At 42.6% G+C, this 14490-nt stretch overlaps 2 protein-coding genes and 1 non-coding gene across 3 annotated transcripts in view; 1 reads left to right on the top strand and 2 right to left on the bottom strand.

The window, feature by feature from the left end:
• LOC147999051 (uncharacterized) overlaps window positions 1–14490 on the bottom strand; it is a 143793-nt gene that overhangs the window by 69149 nt on the left and 60154 nt on the right. The window lies entirely within an intron of this gene.
• On the bottom strand, window positions 1048–1236 carry LOC147999054 (U2 spliceosomal RNA). The gene has a single exon (XR_015644457.1). It is a non-coding gene; the product is annotated as a U2 spliceosomal RNA (small nuclear RNA).
• Window positions 8218–12820, top strand: LOC147999053 (disks large homolog 5-like). The gene is made up of 5 exons (XM_087596708.1): window positions 8218–8319; window positions 9386–9545; window positions 10668–10811; window positions 11443–11605; window positions 12321–12820. Exons 1-5 carry the CDS (start codon window positions 8238–8240, stop codon window positions 12348–12350), a joined length of 579 nt encoding a protein of 192 aa, XP_087452834.1. The 5' UTR covers window positions 8218–8237; the 3' UTR covers window positions 12351–12820.

The following is a 14490-nucleotide window of genomic DNA, read 5'->3' as shown; positions in this document are numbered from 1 at the left end:
TGATCTGAGATTGGCCATGGAAAAAGGGTAGCTTGAACTGTCCCACCTAGGTTCTGGGCCTGCACAGGCCTGCTCTCCAAAAGAAACCTGTGTTCACAGCTGTTGGCTGGCTAAGAAAGATTTCACGAGACGTGATACACAGCCCTCGGACTTCTGCTTCAGTCATCTGCACAATTTTTCCCGGACGATATCCTCATACCTCCAGCAGGCGGGTGATGAAGCTGTCCACTCTCAGCTCCCCTTCAGCCATCTTGTGGGCACCAGACTCTCCTCCCTGCAGCAGGAACAAGGGCTTCTCCATGGTGGCTGCAGCAGCAGTGGCAGTTTGACATTCTCACCTAGGAGACCCTATGCCTTTCTACCCCAGTTCCAACTCACCTCAGGCCCGGGCCTTCCCCCCATCCACTTCCCATGGAGCAGGGAGAGCAGCACCCACTAGAAATAAAAGGGAAGCCCTTGGTCCTGCCAAGACTGAACCCCCAGTGAAGGGGCTTGTTGGGGGGAGGGTGGTAATGGGGGGAGGATGGGGAGGGGACACCAATAGAGAAGGGGAGGGACAGGGGTTAGGGGGATGTTTGCCTGGAAACCCAGAAAGGTAATAACAATTGAAATGTAAATAAGAAATACCCAATTTAATAAAGATGGAGAAAAAAATAGAAAGAAAAGGCACACATTTAAAACAGAAGAATATGGACCCTAATTTTAAACCACAGCTCTGTCAATTAACTAAACCTTTAAAAAGCTCAGAAAATCAGGCCAAACAATATTTTCTCGGTTTATGTATCTGTAATGTCGCATAAATAATAATGTCCGTTTCTTGCTATTGTGGAGGGAATTAAATAGATAATATGTAATCATGGAAATTTTGAAGTACCATCCATTTTTCTGTTCATTAAATCACTCTTCCTCATTTCATTGATCAAGTATGTATGTTTTCTTTTCATAGTTACATGTATAATAAAACCAGTATAAAAACCTTCAGAATTGTATAAGCTTTCACTTTTAACAAATTAAATTAGTTGTTCTTTGTATTTCTGCTGAACATTTAAATGTTCTTCATATGTCCCAATGCTAGTTTATTAGGTACCTATAAACTTTAAACTGTTTGCCTGAGAGCATGAGTACTATTTAATTATATAGTAACTACACTCAGGCTGTCTTTGTATTAGAACCAATTATATCAGACTCTAAGAAAAATTACTACACTTGATCTTAGCCAAAAGGCCGAGAAGCGATTAAGAAAAATTACTATTGATTTAAAGTTTGTGTGTGTATGAGTGAGAGTATGAGTATGAGTGTCTGTGTGTGTGTGTGTGTGTGTGTGTGTGTGTGTGTGTGTGTGTGCAGCACATGACCAAACAACTTTCAGGAGCCATTTCTCTCCTTCTGTCATGTGGGTCCCAGGATGTAACCCAGATGTTTGACTTTGGCAATAAATAATATTACCAACTAAATAAATAAATAAACAAACAAAAAACAAGCCACAAATCAAATTTAAAAGTAAAGGCCAGAAGTTCACAGAATAGTAGCATTGGCCTTACCATATCCTTTCTTTGGGGATGGGAAAATTAATGTTCTGAAATCCATGACCTTCAGGAATTGTGATATTCATGGAAATTCGATTCCTTTGTAGATGCTCAAGTTGTCAGTTGTCAGTTGTCCAGAAAGGTCAGCTTAAGCTTGCAGGACCCCCACCATCCCTCCCCCCACCCCGCCTCCACAGAAAGCTCAAAAGACACTGCCCAGAACTGACTCCACATTCCCCAGAACCACTTTCTTGGTCAATCATGTCTTTGAGACAAAAGGTCAGACTCCTTCACCCTAGTCTCTCCACAACCGACATCCCCCCTCCCAAAACACTTCTAAGACTGGAAAACATGTCTTAGGATGTATCTGCCAGACTCAGACTGAGAGAAACTAGGGCACTGGTTGTCACTACAACATTGGTGACATAGTAGAGGACGCCAAGAACTCTCTAGGAGACAATACAATGTCCCAAGAAGGGACAGCTGATGTCATGGGGAACAGACTTTACATCCCTGCTAATGTTCTCCCTGTACTGAGCATAAGCTGAGGTGTCCTTTCCAGGAGACTTTCCTGAGGCAGAGCCACTGAGCATCTCCTTCTCCAAAGCCAAATTTTCCTCAAGGCTTGATTATAAAAACCTTAGTAATTCCTATGCATCTAAATGAATGTTTCCTTCCAAATCCTGCCCAAAAATGTCTCATCCTAACTCAAATTATCCTCCTTCACCAATATTAGCCATTAAAAATTCCTGAGAAATAATACCAGTTTGAATATGCAGTCAAAATGTTCTCCTGTCTTATTATGTACAGGTGCTTGAAATCACATCAAGAAATAGCCTGCATGGAAGGTTGCAACATGGGTGTGTGTTAGGGGAACACTCATGAAGCCTTGTGCTTAGCATTCAACGGTTGCCACAAAATTCCTTAGGAGGAAGACTTGAAATCATTATGGTGCTAGAAACAGTGTGGAGGCCAGTTGGCAGAGGAAAGTGAAACATTAGAGCCACCAGTGAAGGCTCCTGTTGGGCCCTACCTTGGTGTTTCCCTCCCCCCTCCCTGAGCCTTTCAGCCTGCTATAGCAAGAAATTGTTTACAACTTTGACAGCTGCTCTTAGCCCCTGATTTGGGGCTGGGATTTTCCATGGCACCCTTCCTCCCCACTGAGTTTTCCTGCTTCTTGTTTTTAAGAAGCTGTTTATGTCCCTGATTGGGCTGGAACTTTCACCACACAGACTTGTCCTATTTTCCTGGTTGGAGATTTTCACCTGCCTTGTTGTTTTTCCACGGCTTTTGCCTCTGGTATATAAGGAGATCTCAGTAAAGCCTTGGTGGCACTCGCTAAAAAGGGGTGACCCGTGTACGTGTTTTCTTTCAACCCCACAAACCTACACCCGATATTCACACACTGTCGGCGCAGGCACTGACAATAGGTATCACAATAGAAACTAGTAACTAGGTTTAACCAACTATCACATTAATGCTGTATTTCGTGTTTTTTTCTTTTTGCTCTCCTAGAACCTGGAAGAGGCTTGGGGTTTTCTAATCCTACTCATAATTTATTATCCTTCCCAACACTATGGACTTTGTTCTGTTAATGCTAACAGCGCCATCCAATACCTAGGATATTTTCTACTGACATGTGTGACATGAGACAAAACAGTCCCTGTCATCCCTCACCTGAATAAACGTCCTTAGAGGACAGTGTAGTTGGAGGGTCCTTCTTTCCTCTCCAAGATCGAGAAACATTTCCAGTCTTCAGACAAGTGTGTCAGCCATTGTCCAGTGACTGTCCTGAGGTGTCCACATTGTCATCTGAGTGTCGTCATCCAGCCTGCGCTGTAATTGTTGTAGATGATTAATAGGGTTCCAGCCCTAGGATTTAATTCAGTGCTACAATACTTGCCAAACATGCTCAAAGCCCTAGCTGCCACCCTCGTCCTGTGTACACTAGAGAAAGAAAATAATGAACCACATTGTCTATCAAGTTTCTCCTCCAATAGAAGGAGAATCTGCATCCGGTCTTTTAAGTAACTCTAAGCCCCAGCTTCCCCACAGCTCCCTCCTTCGATTCCATTATTGGTGCATTTTCAGTAACGCTCACTTTATTTTTGGTGTGCAAAGTATATGCACCATGTCAGTAAAGTGTGTGTGCGTGTGTGTGTGTGTGTGTGTGTGTGTGTGTGTGTGTTCATCCATGAACTCACTATAAATTATTATCAGATGACCCAGAAGACCGTGGAGAAACCTGTCGATGTGCATGCACAATTACGTTACTACTGTTCCATGGCACCTTGCAGGGAACACTGAAATAGTGGGCTGCTTTAATAGAGCCTAAAACCAGGCTATGCATGGTTTTCGGTGAGATTGTGATGTGCAACACCACAACAGAGATCAGCAGAAGCTTCATTTATTCCATGCTGCTGTTACCAAGTGAGGCAAAGCCTCATCCCATAGAGAGTCTGGTAGGATCTGATGAAGGGCAATAAACTCAGGGCTGAAATCAAGCCTTTAGAAACAAAGAGAAAAATACAAAGTCAAGGAAAGCAAGAGCTGTCTTTTCTTCCGCTTTTTTTTTTTTTTTGAGAAGATCCACAAGAGAGACAACCCTTCCTCAAACTAACAATGCAGAAGAGAGGCAATACATAAATTAAAAATCAGAAATGAAATGAGGGACATAACAATAGACACCGAGCAAATTCCAAAATCATTAGTTCTTACTCCCGAGGACTTTACGCCAGAAACTGGAATATTTATTCGATATTGTTGATTTTGTAGACAGATAACAATTACCAAAGTTAAATCCAGATCTGGGAAGGTATCTGAAAAATATCCCTAAGAAAATAGATACTGTCATTAAAGGTTGCATACATTATATATTATACTGCTTTATTTTTGCACGATTAAACCCCTTCGAGGACATTTAGCTGTGTTATAGAAAGTGTTACTTTTAAAACAAAAGCACGAAGAAAGAAACTGTGGAGTCACTGAGATATACTTCCCAGACAGGATCAAGGAAAGCCTGCTGAGAGATGCAAGCAGGGGCTGGAACGCTGCCCTTGAGAAGGAAATGTTTTTCTCACTTTACCTCACACTCTGTTGCACTATGTCCTATGTTGTGGAAGCGGCTCTCATGCTCTCTGGGTTATGACAAGTATATTGTGATACTAGGAAGAGGGGTGATTTGCTATATAGATATTTTAAGAAGAAGCCTTGGCTTAGTCTCACTTCTTTGCCTAGTCTTGCCTCGGTTGTTCCTGGTATCATGGGAATAACGATCTTATTATATCTTGCCAAAAGGGAAAGTGAGGTAATGCATATTCATGCCTATATAAGGGTTAATAAGCTTGCAGCTGGATGCAGTTGCATCTGCCTTTGCTCTGCATCCCCTGTGTCCTGGTTATTTGTGCCTGTACCTGGGCCCCCAACACACTAGATGTTGACAAGCATCACCCTTCTCAGTGTCAGGTTTATTTTCTTTCTTTTTTGAAATCTATGATGTGGAGGCGTATTACAGCAACAATATGAAATAGCAGGCGGGCATGTATGAAAATTGCTGTGTTTAAGCTAGGTGTGGGGACAAGTCCTCAAAAGGAGCTGTTAAGATGGGAAACACATAATGCATTTGTTGCTGGAATTGAGTTGCCTCAGCTGTGTTGCTCTGCCTGCTCAGTGTCCATTCAACCTCACTCTGTTTCTACAGAGGAACTCAAGGTTTGCCCCAGCCGCCTGTGAGCTGTGATGTGGGCAGAGAAAGGCCAGGACACAGTGGTGATTTCCCACTCCTCAGTTATGCTGAATTTTCCACTACTGTACTTGTATACACAAGTACAGTGTGGTCAGTTATTATAGATATTTGTCATATCTTACAGAGGGCAACAATGATTGACTACTCCCAATTCTACAAAAAACAAAACTCAGGAAACCTGGCCCTTGGCAGCAATGAATCAAGAAATATCTAGGATGGTGGGGCATGAATTCTGCCAAGCAATGATCTCAGATAGATGGGGTTGTGAGGAAGATGTATGGTTGAATAGCCCAATAGATTCACGTTGTATCATCTTGATTTAATCTAAGGACAAAGAAGTGCAGTATCTCTGATGGCTTTCTTCTAACCCCTTGAAAGGTTCACTGGGGATTGACCATAGAACTTCATTCTTCTTGCTGGGGCAGCAACACTCAGGGAAGCTTGAGATTTCCATAGGCACAGTATTAGGCTAGAAATGCTGAGTAGGTGATACTAAGTTGTTCAGATGGTGATACCCATTTCATTTGTTCTTAACGTTGACCTAAGGAAAGACAGATCAAGGTCCTTAGAATACAAAGATCATTTCCAGTTCTTTTCTACCTTTCCTGAATGAAAGACTGGTTGGCAGAGAATGGTAAAAATTCAAGAATTGGTAGATGATGCTTTGAATGGAGGGTGGGTTTCAGTGCTGGTTTTAGACAGGTTCTCAATTACCCCATCTTGTTCTCTACGTTGCTCGTCAGGTTCACTTTGAGCTCAAATAAAGCTGCTTCCACTTTCCAACAGGTAGTCTTACAAAGGGGCCTCCAAGGACTGTGAGGACAGCATTAGCCAATGAGAATTGAGGTGTGTAACCCACAACTATAGCTTTATCTGAAAGACCTTCAGACAGAGGAGACTCTCGCTCCAGTCCTGAGGACAATCACCACCCCATGAACACACAGGACTCAGTCTTGATGTAAAAACAAGAGGTTTACTTTGGGATACCAATGCACTGGGGCTCGACACGGTCCTCACGCAGGAGGGATGTGAGGAGCCTCAAACAACAGAAATATACAGCTTAAAATGTCAGTTAAGATTACACAGTTTCATTAGCTCAGCTATTTCGGTGCCAAGGATAACTAGGCAGATGTTTCTCATCCTGGAATTCCTGGGATAAGGCCGTAACCACATCAATGCAGCTATTTCAGTACGAAGGACTTCTGACTTGATATATGTTTTCTTATCCTGGGGTTCCCAGGACAAGGACCAAGGATATCTGTCTTGGCAGGTGTTTCTGTTCTGGAGTTCCCAGGACAAGGCTATAGCGATGTCAGCCTATAGCACAGCTGCATTCAGTACCAAGGATATCTCACTTCTATAGTGGTCAGTCAGCTTCCCAGAGATGTTTCCTGTCTTGTAATTGCCCTGCAGTAAATATGTTCTATACCCTCTGTTCTTATGGTCAGGCAGCTTCCTAGAGAGTGGGTGGGAATGTGCTTTCTGTACTTTCTGCTCTATTGTCTAATGTCAAGGGTCTAAGCGAGGGCCAGCTTAAAAGATTCTCATTCTTAAGAAATGGCTGTACTGATATATAAATGGGGATCTTTCATATCCACTTTCTTCCAAGTCTACCAGCCATCTCAGATTTTGCTGTAATATGCCTGACAATCAAGGACACAGAAAAATAACTTGATACACAGCAAGGACATTGTGATCATATCCTGTGTCGTTATGTATATTCTGGATGAGGTTTGTTAAAATGACAATATTGCACAAAGCTTTATGTAGGACCCATCAAATTAAGGGTCACTATGCACCGTCACAGCTAAAATGGCCTGGTCAGAAGTGACCACTGGATCACTCTTCTGTAACTTCACATGAGAGGCTCGTGCTTTTTGTGTTTTTGTATTTTTTCTGTATTTTTCTTATTTCTTTATTTATTTATTTATTGCTTTATATGTTGTCCGGAAGATAGTTCAAGTCATGGATCTGCCCCCAAAATTTGAGCTTTGCTACTAATACTTTAGTGTATGCATTCAATAAAATAATTTGGTTTTTTTTTTTAGTACGATAGATGCTTTTGTGTTTTGTGGGGTGATCCATGAAACAGAAGTGAAGATGCTTGTTTCTTATTCTGTCCACTGAGTTATGTCTCTAAGCTTGTCCTACTCCTTTGGCTGCACCCCCCCCCCCACACACACACATCTGCTGACTATTTTATTTTTCAGATGAAATCACACATTATAGCTTAGAGAAGCCTGTAAGCAATCCTGCTTTGGTAACTTAAGTGCAAAGAGGAGAGCCCCACACTCAGCCTGAGGGTGCATTCACTGGTGAATCCAATATTTCAGTTTCCTCTGCTAACAGATCACCACATTGTTGCCAGGACCATAATGAATGCAATTCTTTCTCCTAAGGAATCTGGTGGCAACTGTCAAATGTTAAGCACAAAGCTTCAGGTTGTACCTATAACACACACCCACATCGCAACCTACCCTACAGGCTATTTCTGCGTGTGATTTCATGCACCTGCACATGATGAGACAGGAGAACTCTTTGGCTACTTATAGGAACTGGTGTGATTTCTCAGTAATCTTTAATGGGTAATATTGCTGAATGAGGAGAATTTGAGGTAGGATGAAACATTTCTGTGCAGGGATTGGGGAGGAAGCACTCATTTAGATACATAGCAATGACTTAGGTTTTTCCAATCAAGCCTAGAGCCAAATTTGGCTTTGGAAGCATGTGGTGCTCAGTGGCTATGCCACAGGGAAGTCCCCTGAAAAGGGCACATCAGCTTTTGCTCAGTACAGGGAGAACATTAGCAGGGAGGCAAAGTCTGTTATCCATGACATCAGCAGTCCCTTCGTGGACATTCTATTGTCTCCTAGAGAGACCTTGGAATCCCTGTGATGTCACCAGTATCGTTGTGACAACCAATTCCCTACTTTTTCTCTTAGTGTCCAAAGGATATATCCACAGACATGTTTGCCCGTCTTTGTAGGCGCTTTGGGAGAGTTGATGTTGATAGAGAAGAGTCTAGAGTGAAGCAAACGAAACCTAAAGGTAATGATGGACACAGGACATGGGGAATGTGGAGTAAGTTCTGGGCAGTGTATGTTGAGCTTCCTCTCAGGGGTGAGTGTGGGGGCCTTCAGCTGGCCTTTATAGCAATGGGCCACAACCACTGGAACATCTCCACAGATATTGAATTCCATGATTATCACAATTCCTGAAAGTCAAGGTTTTCACATTATTAGTTTCTCCATAACCACATGGAGGATATGGCAATGCCTATGCTATTATTGGGTGAACTTCTAGTCTTTACTTTTACAGTGCCTTCGGTATGTTAAATTGATATAATAACACCATAAGTAGTCATGGAGGGTATAACTTTTCTGAATTAAACAGGGCATCAATGTACTTCACTTTCATTGCTTCTTTAAATTCAGTGACTATCTGACAGTAGTAAGAGGGAGAGAACTGTGCTCCTGGCATGACCTTATATTCTTAGAACTCCTTTGACTACCTCTGGCTGACGGGGCCAATCTTACCTTCATATATTAGAGGTTCTGTGTGGCAGATATTTTTCTACAGTAGCCAAACTATATGGAGCAGGTAGAGAAAGAGCCTGTAACCTATTGGCACTTCTGGGGCATTTGTCATTTCAGTAGGGGGAATTAATAAATCTGTTGACCATGTCCTCCCCCTACATGACTTTTTAATGCAAAGTTATTGGACTAGAGTAACAGTGTAGGATGTCTGAGTATCCCTGATCAATCAATTCATTGTGGATGCTGAATTGATGATCTGACTTCTGAAACCAGAGGGGTGAGGGTCCTGAAACCAGGTTGTAGCCTGCGTACCTGATAATAATCGTGGAGAAGGCATCTCTCTGGTACTTGTAAGCCTGTGTGGGCGGGCATAGGGAACACCTGGCTGCTTACATCTCTTGGTCTCTATATAGTAGTGGGGGAACTGTGATCCACTTAGGATGCCTCTTACACATAGACCAAACTCCTTGCAGTGACACTGGCTTCCAAGCATGTTCTCCTGTTTGGACCTCACTGTGGTCTGTGTATGCTCTATGCATTCGCCCCATGCAGGTTCACTTGTGTTCTTCTACCTACAGCGGCCTGCAGACAGACGTCATCCCCTGAAAATGTCCTAAACAAGGTGCAGGCCAACGAGGAAGAGGAGAGGCTGAATAGAGAACTGGAGCTAACTACCAAGGAGAGAAATGAGCTGACAGATCGCCTCCTTTATGTGACAGGTGGATCCATGAGCAAGAGGTATGCATTGCTCCAAACAAACGACCTTGTTCTAAACCTCATCTCCCATAGATAGGAGATTCAGAACCTGACCCTTACTGAGGAGTGAGATTGAAAATGGACTCTCTGATTCTGCCTGTTGAAAATCTGAACTTGCAATCTGAGTGAAGAACTCAGGGATAAAGTCACTGGAGCATGAGTTCCCAGTGTACAATTGGAAAGCCCTTGACAGGTGGTAGTTTTGCAAGGTTCTAGGTGCTGTGAGTTTGTGGAGAGTGTTTGTACTTGCTAGGAAGGTGACTGAACACTATCATCTCCTGGCAGCAGCCTTAGGTGACAGGTCCCACAGTGTTCATATCAATGCTTAAATAGAAGGGCTGAGGCTCTGGCCTGCTCCTTCTTGTCTCTGTGCCTTATACTCTGAGACAGTAATGGTGCATGCATTTCTACTGATTCTCATTGTGCTCTTTCCATATTTGTCTCTCTTTCTCATTCTCTGAGTCTGTTTACTTTTCTTTTCTTCTTTTTTTTTTTTTGGTTCTTTTTTTCGGAGCTGGAGACCTTACTTTTCTTTTCTTGTGGGGGTGCCCCAGTTTGTGTGTCTGTGTGTGCAGAACAGCACAGTTCTTTGCCTGTGTAGTCACATTTGTCTATACATTTGTATGCCTTGGGCAGATTATAACTTTGTGGCAATATCTGGTCTCATCTCCAGAATTATGTGTACTGTCTGCCTCTAGAATATTAGTTATTCGGCTTGTAGCATTCCATTTGTCAAAACAGGAAAAATGAAATCAGAGGTTTCTGGATGTGTGTGTGTGTGTGTGTGTGTGTGTGTCTGTGTGTGTTTGTGTGTGTGTGTGTGTGTGGTTGGGTAAGCTCTGTGGCCTAGGCTCTTGACAGCATAACAGGTTTGAATGCAGATCCAGCCCTCCTGATTGAAAAATGTGAGCCAGGGAACCCTTTATCTGGGTGCTTAGTTTTTGTTGTCCTGGGCACACAATTCCAAGTTTCTGAAGCTGAAGAAGATCCAAATATGTAGAATTCAGAAAGTGTCCTTCCAGGGTTGGGGTAGTACAGGACACAGCCTGAGTTCATATAATCCTAAACCTCGATGTTCATTGGGTTCTATCTTCCTGGGGCCAGCCCCTACTTCAGGCCAAATCCATTTTATGAAAACTTGAAGATAAAGGAGAAAGAGGTCATGTCATTACTGCACAACTTAGACACAAAGAACATTGAACATCGTGAGAAATTTCAGGAGCTCAAGAAGGAGATTAACTTCTATTGGTAAGTACTTGTCAGAAGGGCCCATCACTTGTGGAATATCCATTCCCGCCTCTCTTTGTTCTGGACTGGAGAGCCTGTAGCTCTGGGTCCATCTCTTCTGCTGTTTAAATATCACTGTGCCGTGGGTCTTTTGGACTCAGATTCAGTTCCATAAGAGACTGTCAGTTATCACCACAGTGTCTATGCATCTTTAGAAGGCTCTGGATAGAACTACACTGATTCAGGCATCAGAGTGTTATTAGGCCAACGTGCGGCTCTGGGGTCATACCAGGTTTAACAAAGCTCAATGTGTGGACCACATGGTTTGCATGACCTCCCTTGGTTCTACTGTCCTCTTGTGGTTATTTGCCGCCTACTAATTGATGTTGCCCCGATGCATTGGGCTCTCATGGGTAGTTGTAGATCCCTTGTTCTTTTGGAGAGACATGGACTCTTATTGGTGCTTGGGTCACAGAAACAATTTATTCTTCCCTGGATTGGCCATTTGCTGTTTGTGCAGCAGCCTTACATGTATGGAGATGTACTCTATGAAGTCTTTATGGGTATCTGGGTCCTGGTGGACTTTGTGGGATTTGGCAGTTGGAATGGGAGGAAGAGGTTTCGGATCTTACTATGCAGAGTGTGTTTCCAGCAACCTGCACAGCCGGCTCCTGATGGACCAGGCATGTATGAAGAAGAAGTTGGTCACATTGAAGCAGGAGAGCAAGGAGTTACAGCGATATTTGTTTGAGTTGAACCCGAATGCTGAAGACGAACAGGAGAAGACCAGCAACCTCCAGACCCAGCAAAATGTGGTAGGAACAAGCAGCTGAGTCAGATTAACAATGTCTGATACCATTTGCCTATTGGATACATCTTTGCTTCCCCTATCATCTTTCTAATATCCCCACACCCAATCAGTCACCCACCTCATGTGATAGAGTTATTCATTGCTCTGTCTATGCACAAGTATTCTGGGATGTTAACCACTTTTCAGAAACTGAATTATGGGCAAGTACACTTCTCTGCCTTTTTGTAACTGCAGTCCAGAAATGGTGACAGAGGAATAACATGTCACATGACTGCATCTCCCTATTACAGATTGGATGCTATGAAGAGTTTTGAACGAGTTCTTGGTCGTGTGACAAAGGTCATACAGGGGTCATGTGATGGTTGGAAGCACCTTGTAGGGATAAGAACCAAGTGCAAATGGCAAATGAGTCCTGGTCATTGGCTTTGATCTCAGTATCATGTGGCCTTCTACTTTCTTCCTGCAACCCAGTTAGGTCTCTTCTCCTTTCCCCGTTCTTGGTTATCACTGGTAGATGTTTGAGGAGCAGCTTGTTCTCCCACAGTACTGTGAGGGTTGTTGGTGACTTTCCCCAGGCTGCAGAGATATCAGCAATGATTTCAGTGAAAAGATCAGTGCTGTCTGTCCAATGCAGCTTAAGGGACAAAAGGCAGCGACTTGACACCTGGTATGCGTGTCCCCACCAAATCAGTGTCTTAATAGCTGCCTTCTCCTCCCAGGTCTCAGGAACTGCAGGAGACATGGAATAGGACAGATCCCAAGAAGACAGCCCCCTGAAGAGTGAGTTTCTCTGTCAGGAGTTCCCTGCTGACGACAATCCTCAACAGTCAAAGACTTTTTTGGGGAGAATATTCTTCTTCTCAGTTAATTTCCTCATTGTATAGAGACCCTAAATTTATGTATCCGTATGCCAGCCTGTCTCATTGAGGTCTTTCTCCTCTCTCATACCGACAACACCATTTGAGAGACAAATGAGGGGACTGCCTTGACATCTCGTGTCCTAGAGGAGAAACAGGACTACAACTGTGTTTCTAAATGTTCATTAAGAAAATGCTGTTAAGAAATATTTTTGGTTATGATTTTCATTGAAGTTTTCTTTTTGTTATATCATAGTTATATATTCTTGTTACTGTTTTTCATTTTTTATACCATTTTAGTTGTTCATTTTATGCCTGTTTTTTGTAAATTGTATTCCTTATGAATAAAAATTGATTTGTAACTCTTGACTCTTAAGACCATCTTATTCAAGGGTCCTTTCCCCTCCTGTAGACTTAGAACTGACAGCTGGATATGGATCTTTGCATGGTCCAGGCAGCATGAGTAAATAGGGAATTTAAAGCCACCAAGCTGTACACGGGGTGATAGTGTCTTTTGTGTGGATAATGTGACTTTTTTTATGGACACACACTTTATGATGTAATCACTGACATACTGTATCCATGCTGTCATGTGTTCTGCTCATCCTAATCTATATCAGTCTACAACACCCATTCCTTATTGACTGTTTGCCCAGATATTGAGTAACACACACTCATGCCTGTAGAGCTGCAGAAAAAATGACAACTTTCACAGAGGAATATAGAATAATCCTAATCGAGAACCATGTGCCTCGGTTTTTCTTACAATACAGCATTAGTATTAAACCACAAAGATAATAACCATCAACGTCATTTTGGGAAATAGGTTTTTATAGGTGCTGTTTCATTTGATCATTCATATGCTGTGTTTTTTATTGTTGCTGATTATATTTATTTTTATCATGTAACTCAATGGATATTTTTTTTTTCAAATGTATGTCTGGGCCACTCCTGAGTGCATTTCCCTCATGATCCAAAAGAGGGAATAGCATTCCCCATTGTAGATGATTGTTAGGGACCATGTGGTTCTTCTGAGAGAGCAGCAGATGCTCTAACCTGTGAGCCATCACCACAGCTCCTGTAGGTAGCTTTTGTCCTTCCAGGGAATGTGCTATACTAGATGGACGCCATCTTCTCCCATTAAGGAGAGAGATCTCAGGAGATTTGTATGTACAGGTGGTTGAGGGGTGCCTGCTCAATGTGGTAGCCTGCTAGGCATCCACACCGGGCTCTGGTGCCTCCACTGCTCATTGTGCATTCAGCATCATCCTCCAGCATCACTCAGTTTCAATTCCAAACAGATCTTTCACTTACTATCGATGATCATATAGATTATGCACATCTGATAAAATACAGAAGAGACTAGCCTCCTTCTACAGGCCAACTTGGCATAATGAATTCTTTTGATAGAAAGCAAGATAATTATCTTAATCTATGCAGTTTAGGGAGGTCCTCAAGAGCATCCATAGTGAATGCAGACTGCAGCTGTGACCACATGTTTCTTTTGCAGAGCAGGTCTGTGCAAGCCCAGAACTTAGGTGGGATAGTTCATGTTTCACCTTTTACATGGAAATCTGTGATCATATTGAGAAAGTATATTTTCCACGTGACTCATTTACAATTTATGGAATTAAACTGACTTACTGAGAGTGGAGGTGACTCAGAGAGATAAAGTGCAGAAGACTTATCCAGTATGTCTGCAAACAGATGCTGTCTCATTAGTGCTTTTCAATGCTCAGCAGCTAGAGAAGCAAGGGAGAGGCATTGGTGACTCTCAAGCTTAGGTCCTCTTGTCATTATAAGCTGAGCATGACACAAAAAGTCATAGGTATCACACTAGAATCTAGTAACTAGATTTAACCAACCTATCACATTAATGCTATGTTTGGTGGTATTTTTTGCTCTCTTAGGACCTGGAAGAGGCTTGGGGTTTTCTAATCCTACTCATAATTTATTATCCTTCCCAACACTATGTGCTTTGTTCTGTTAATGCTAACAGCGCCATCCAATACCTAGGATATTTTCTACTGTC

The sequence above is a fragment of the Rattus norvegicus genome, chromosome 19 (assembly GCF_021556685.1).
Source record: "Rattus norvegicus strain SHRSP/BbbUtx chromosome 19, alternate assembly SHRSP_T2T, whole genome shotgun sequence".
Lineage (NCBI taxonomy): Eukaryota > Metazoa > Chordata > Mammalia > Rodentia > Muridae > Rattus > Rattus norvegicus.
Note: the sequence above shows the minus strand (reverse complement) of the source record. Positions and strands in the feature narration are given on the sequence as shown.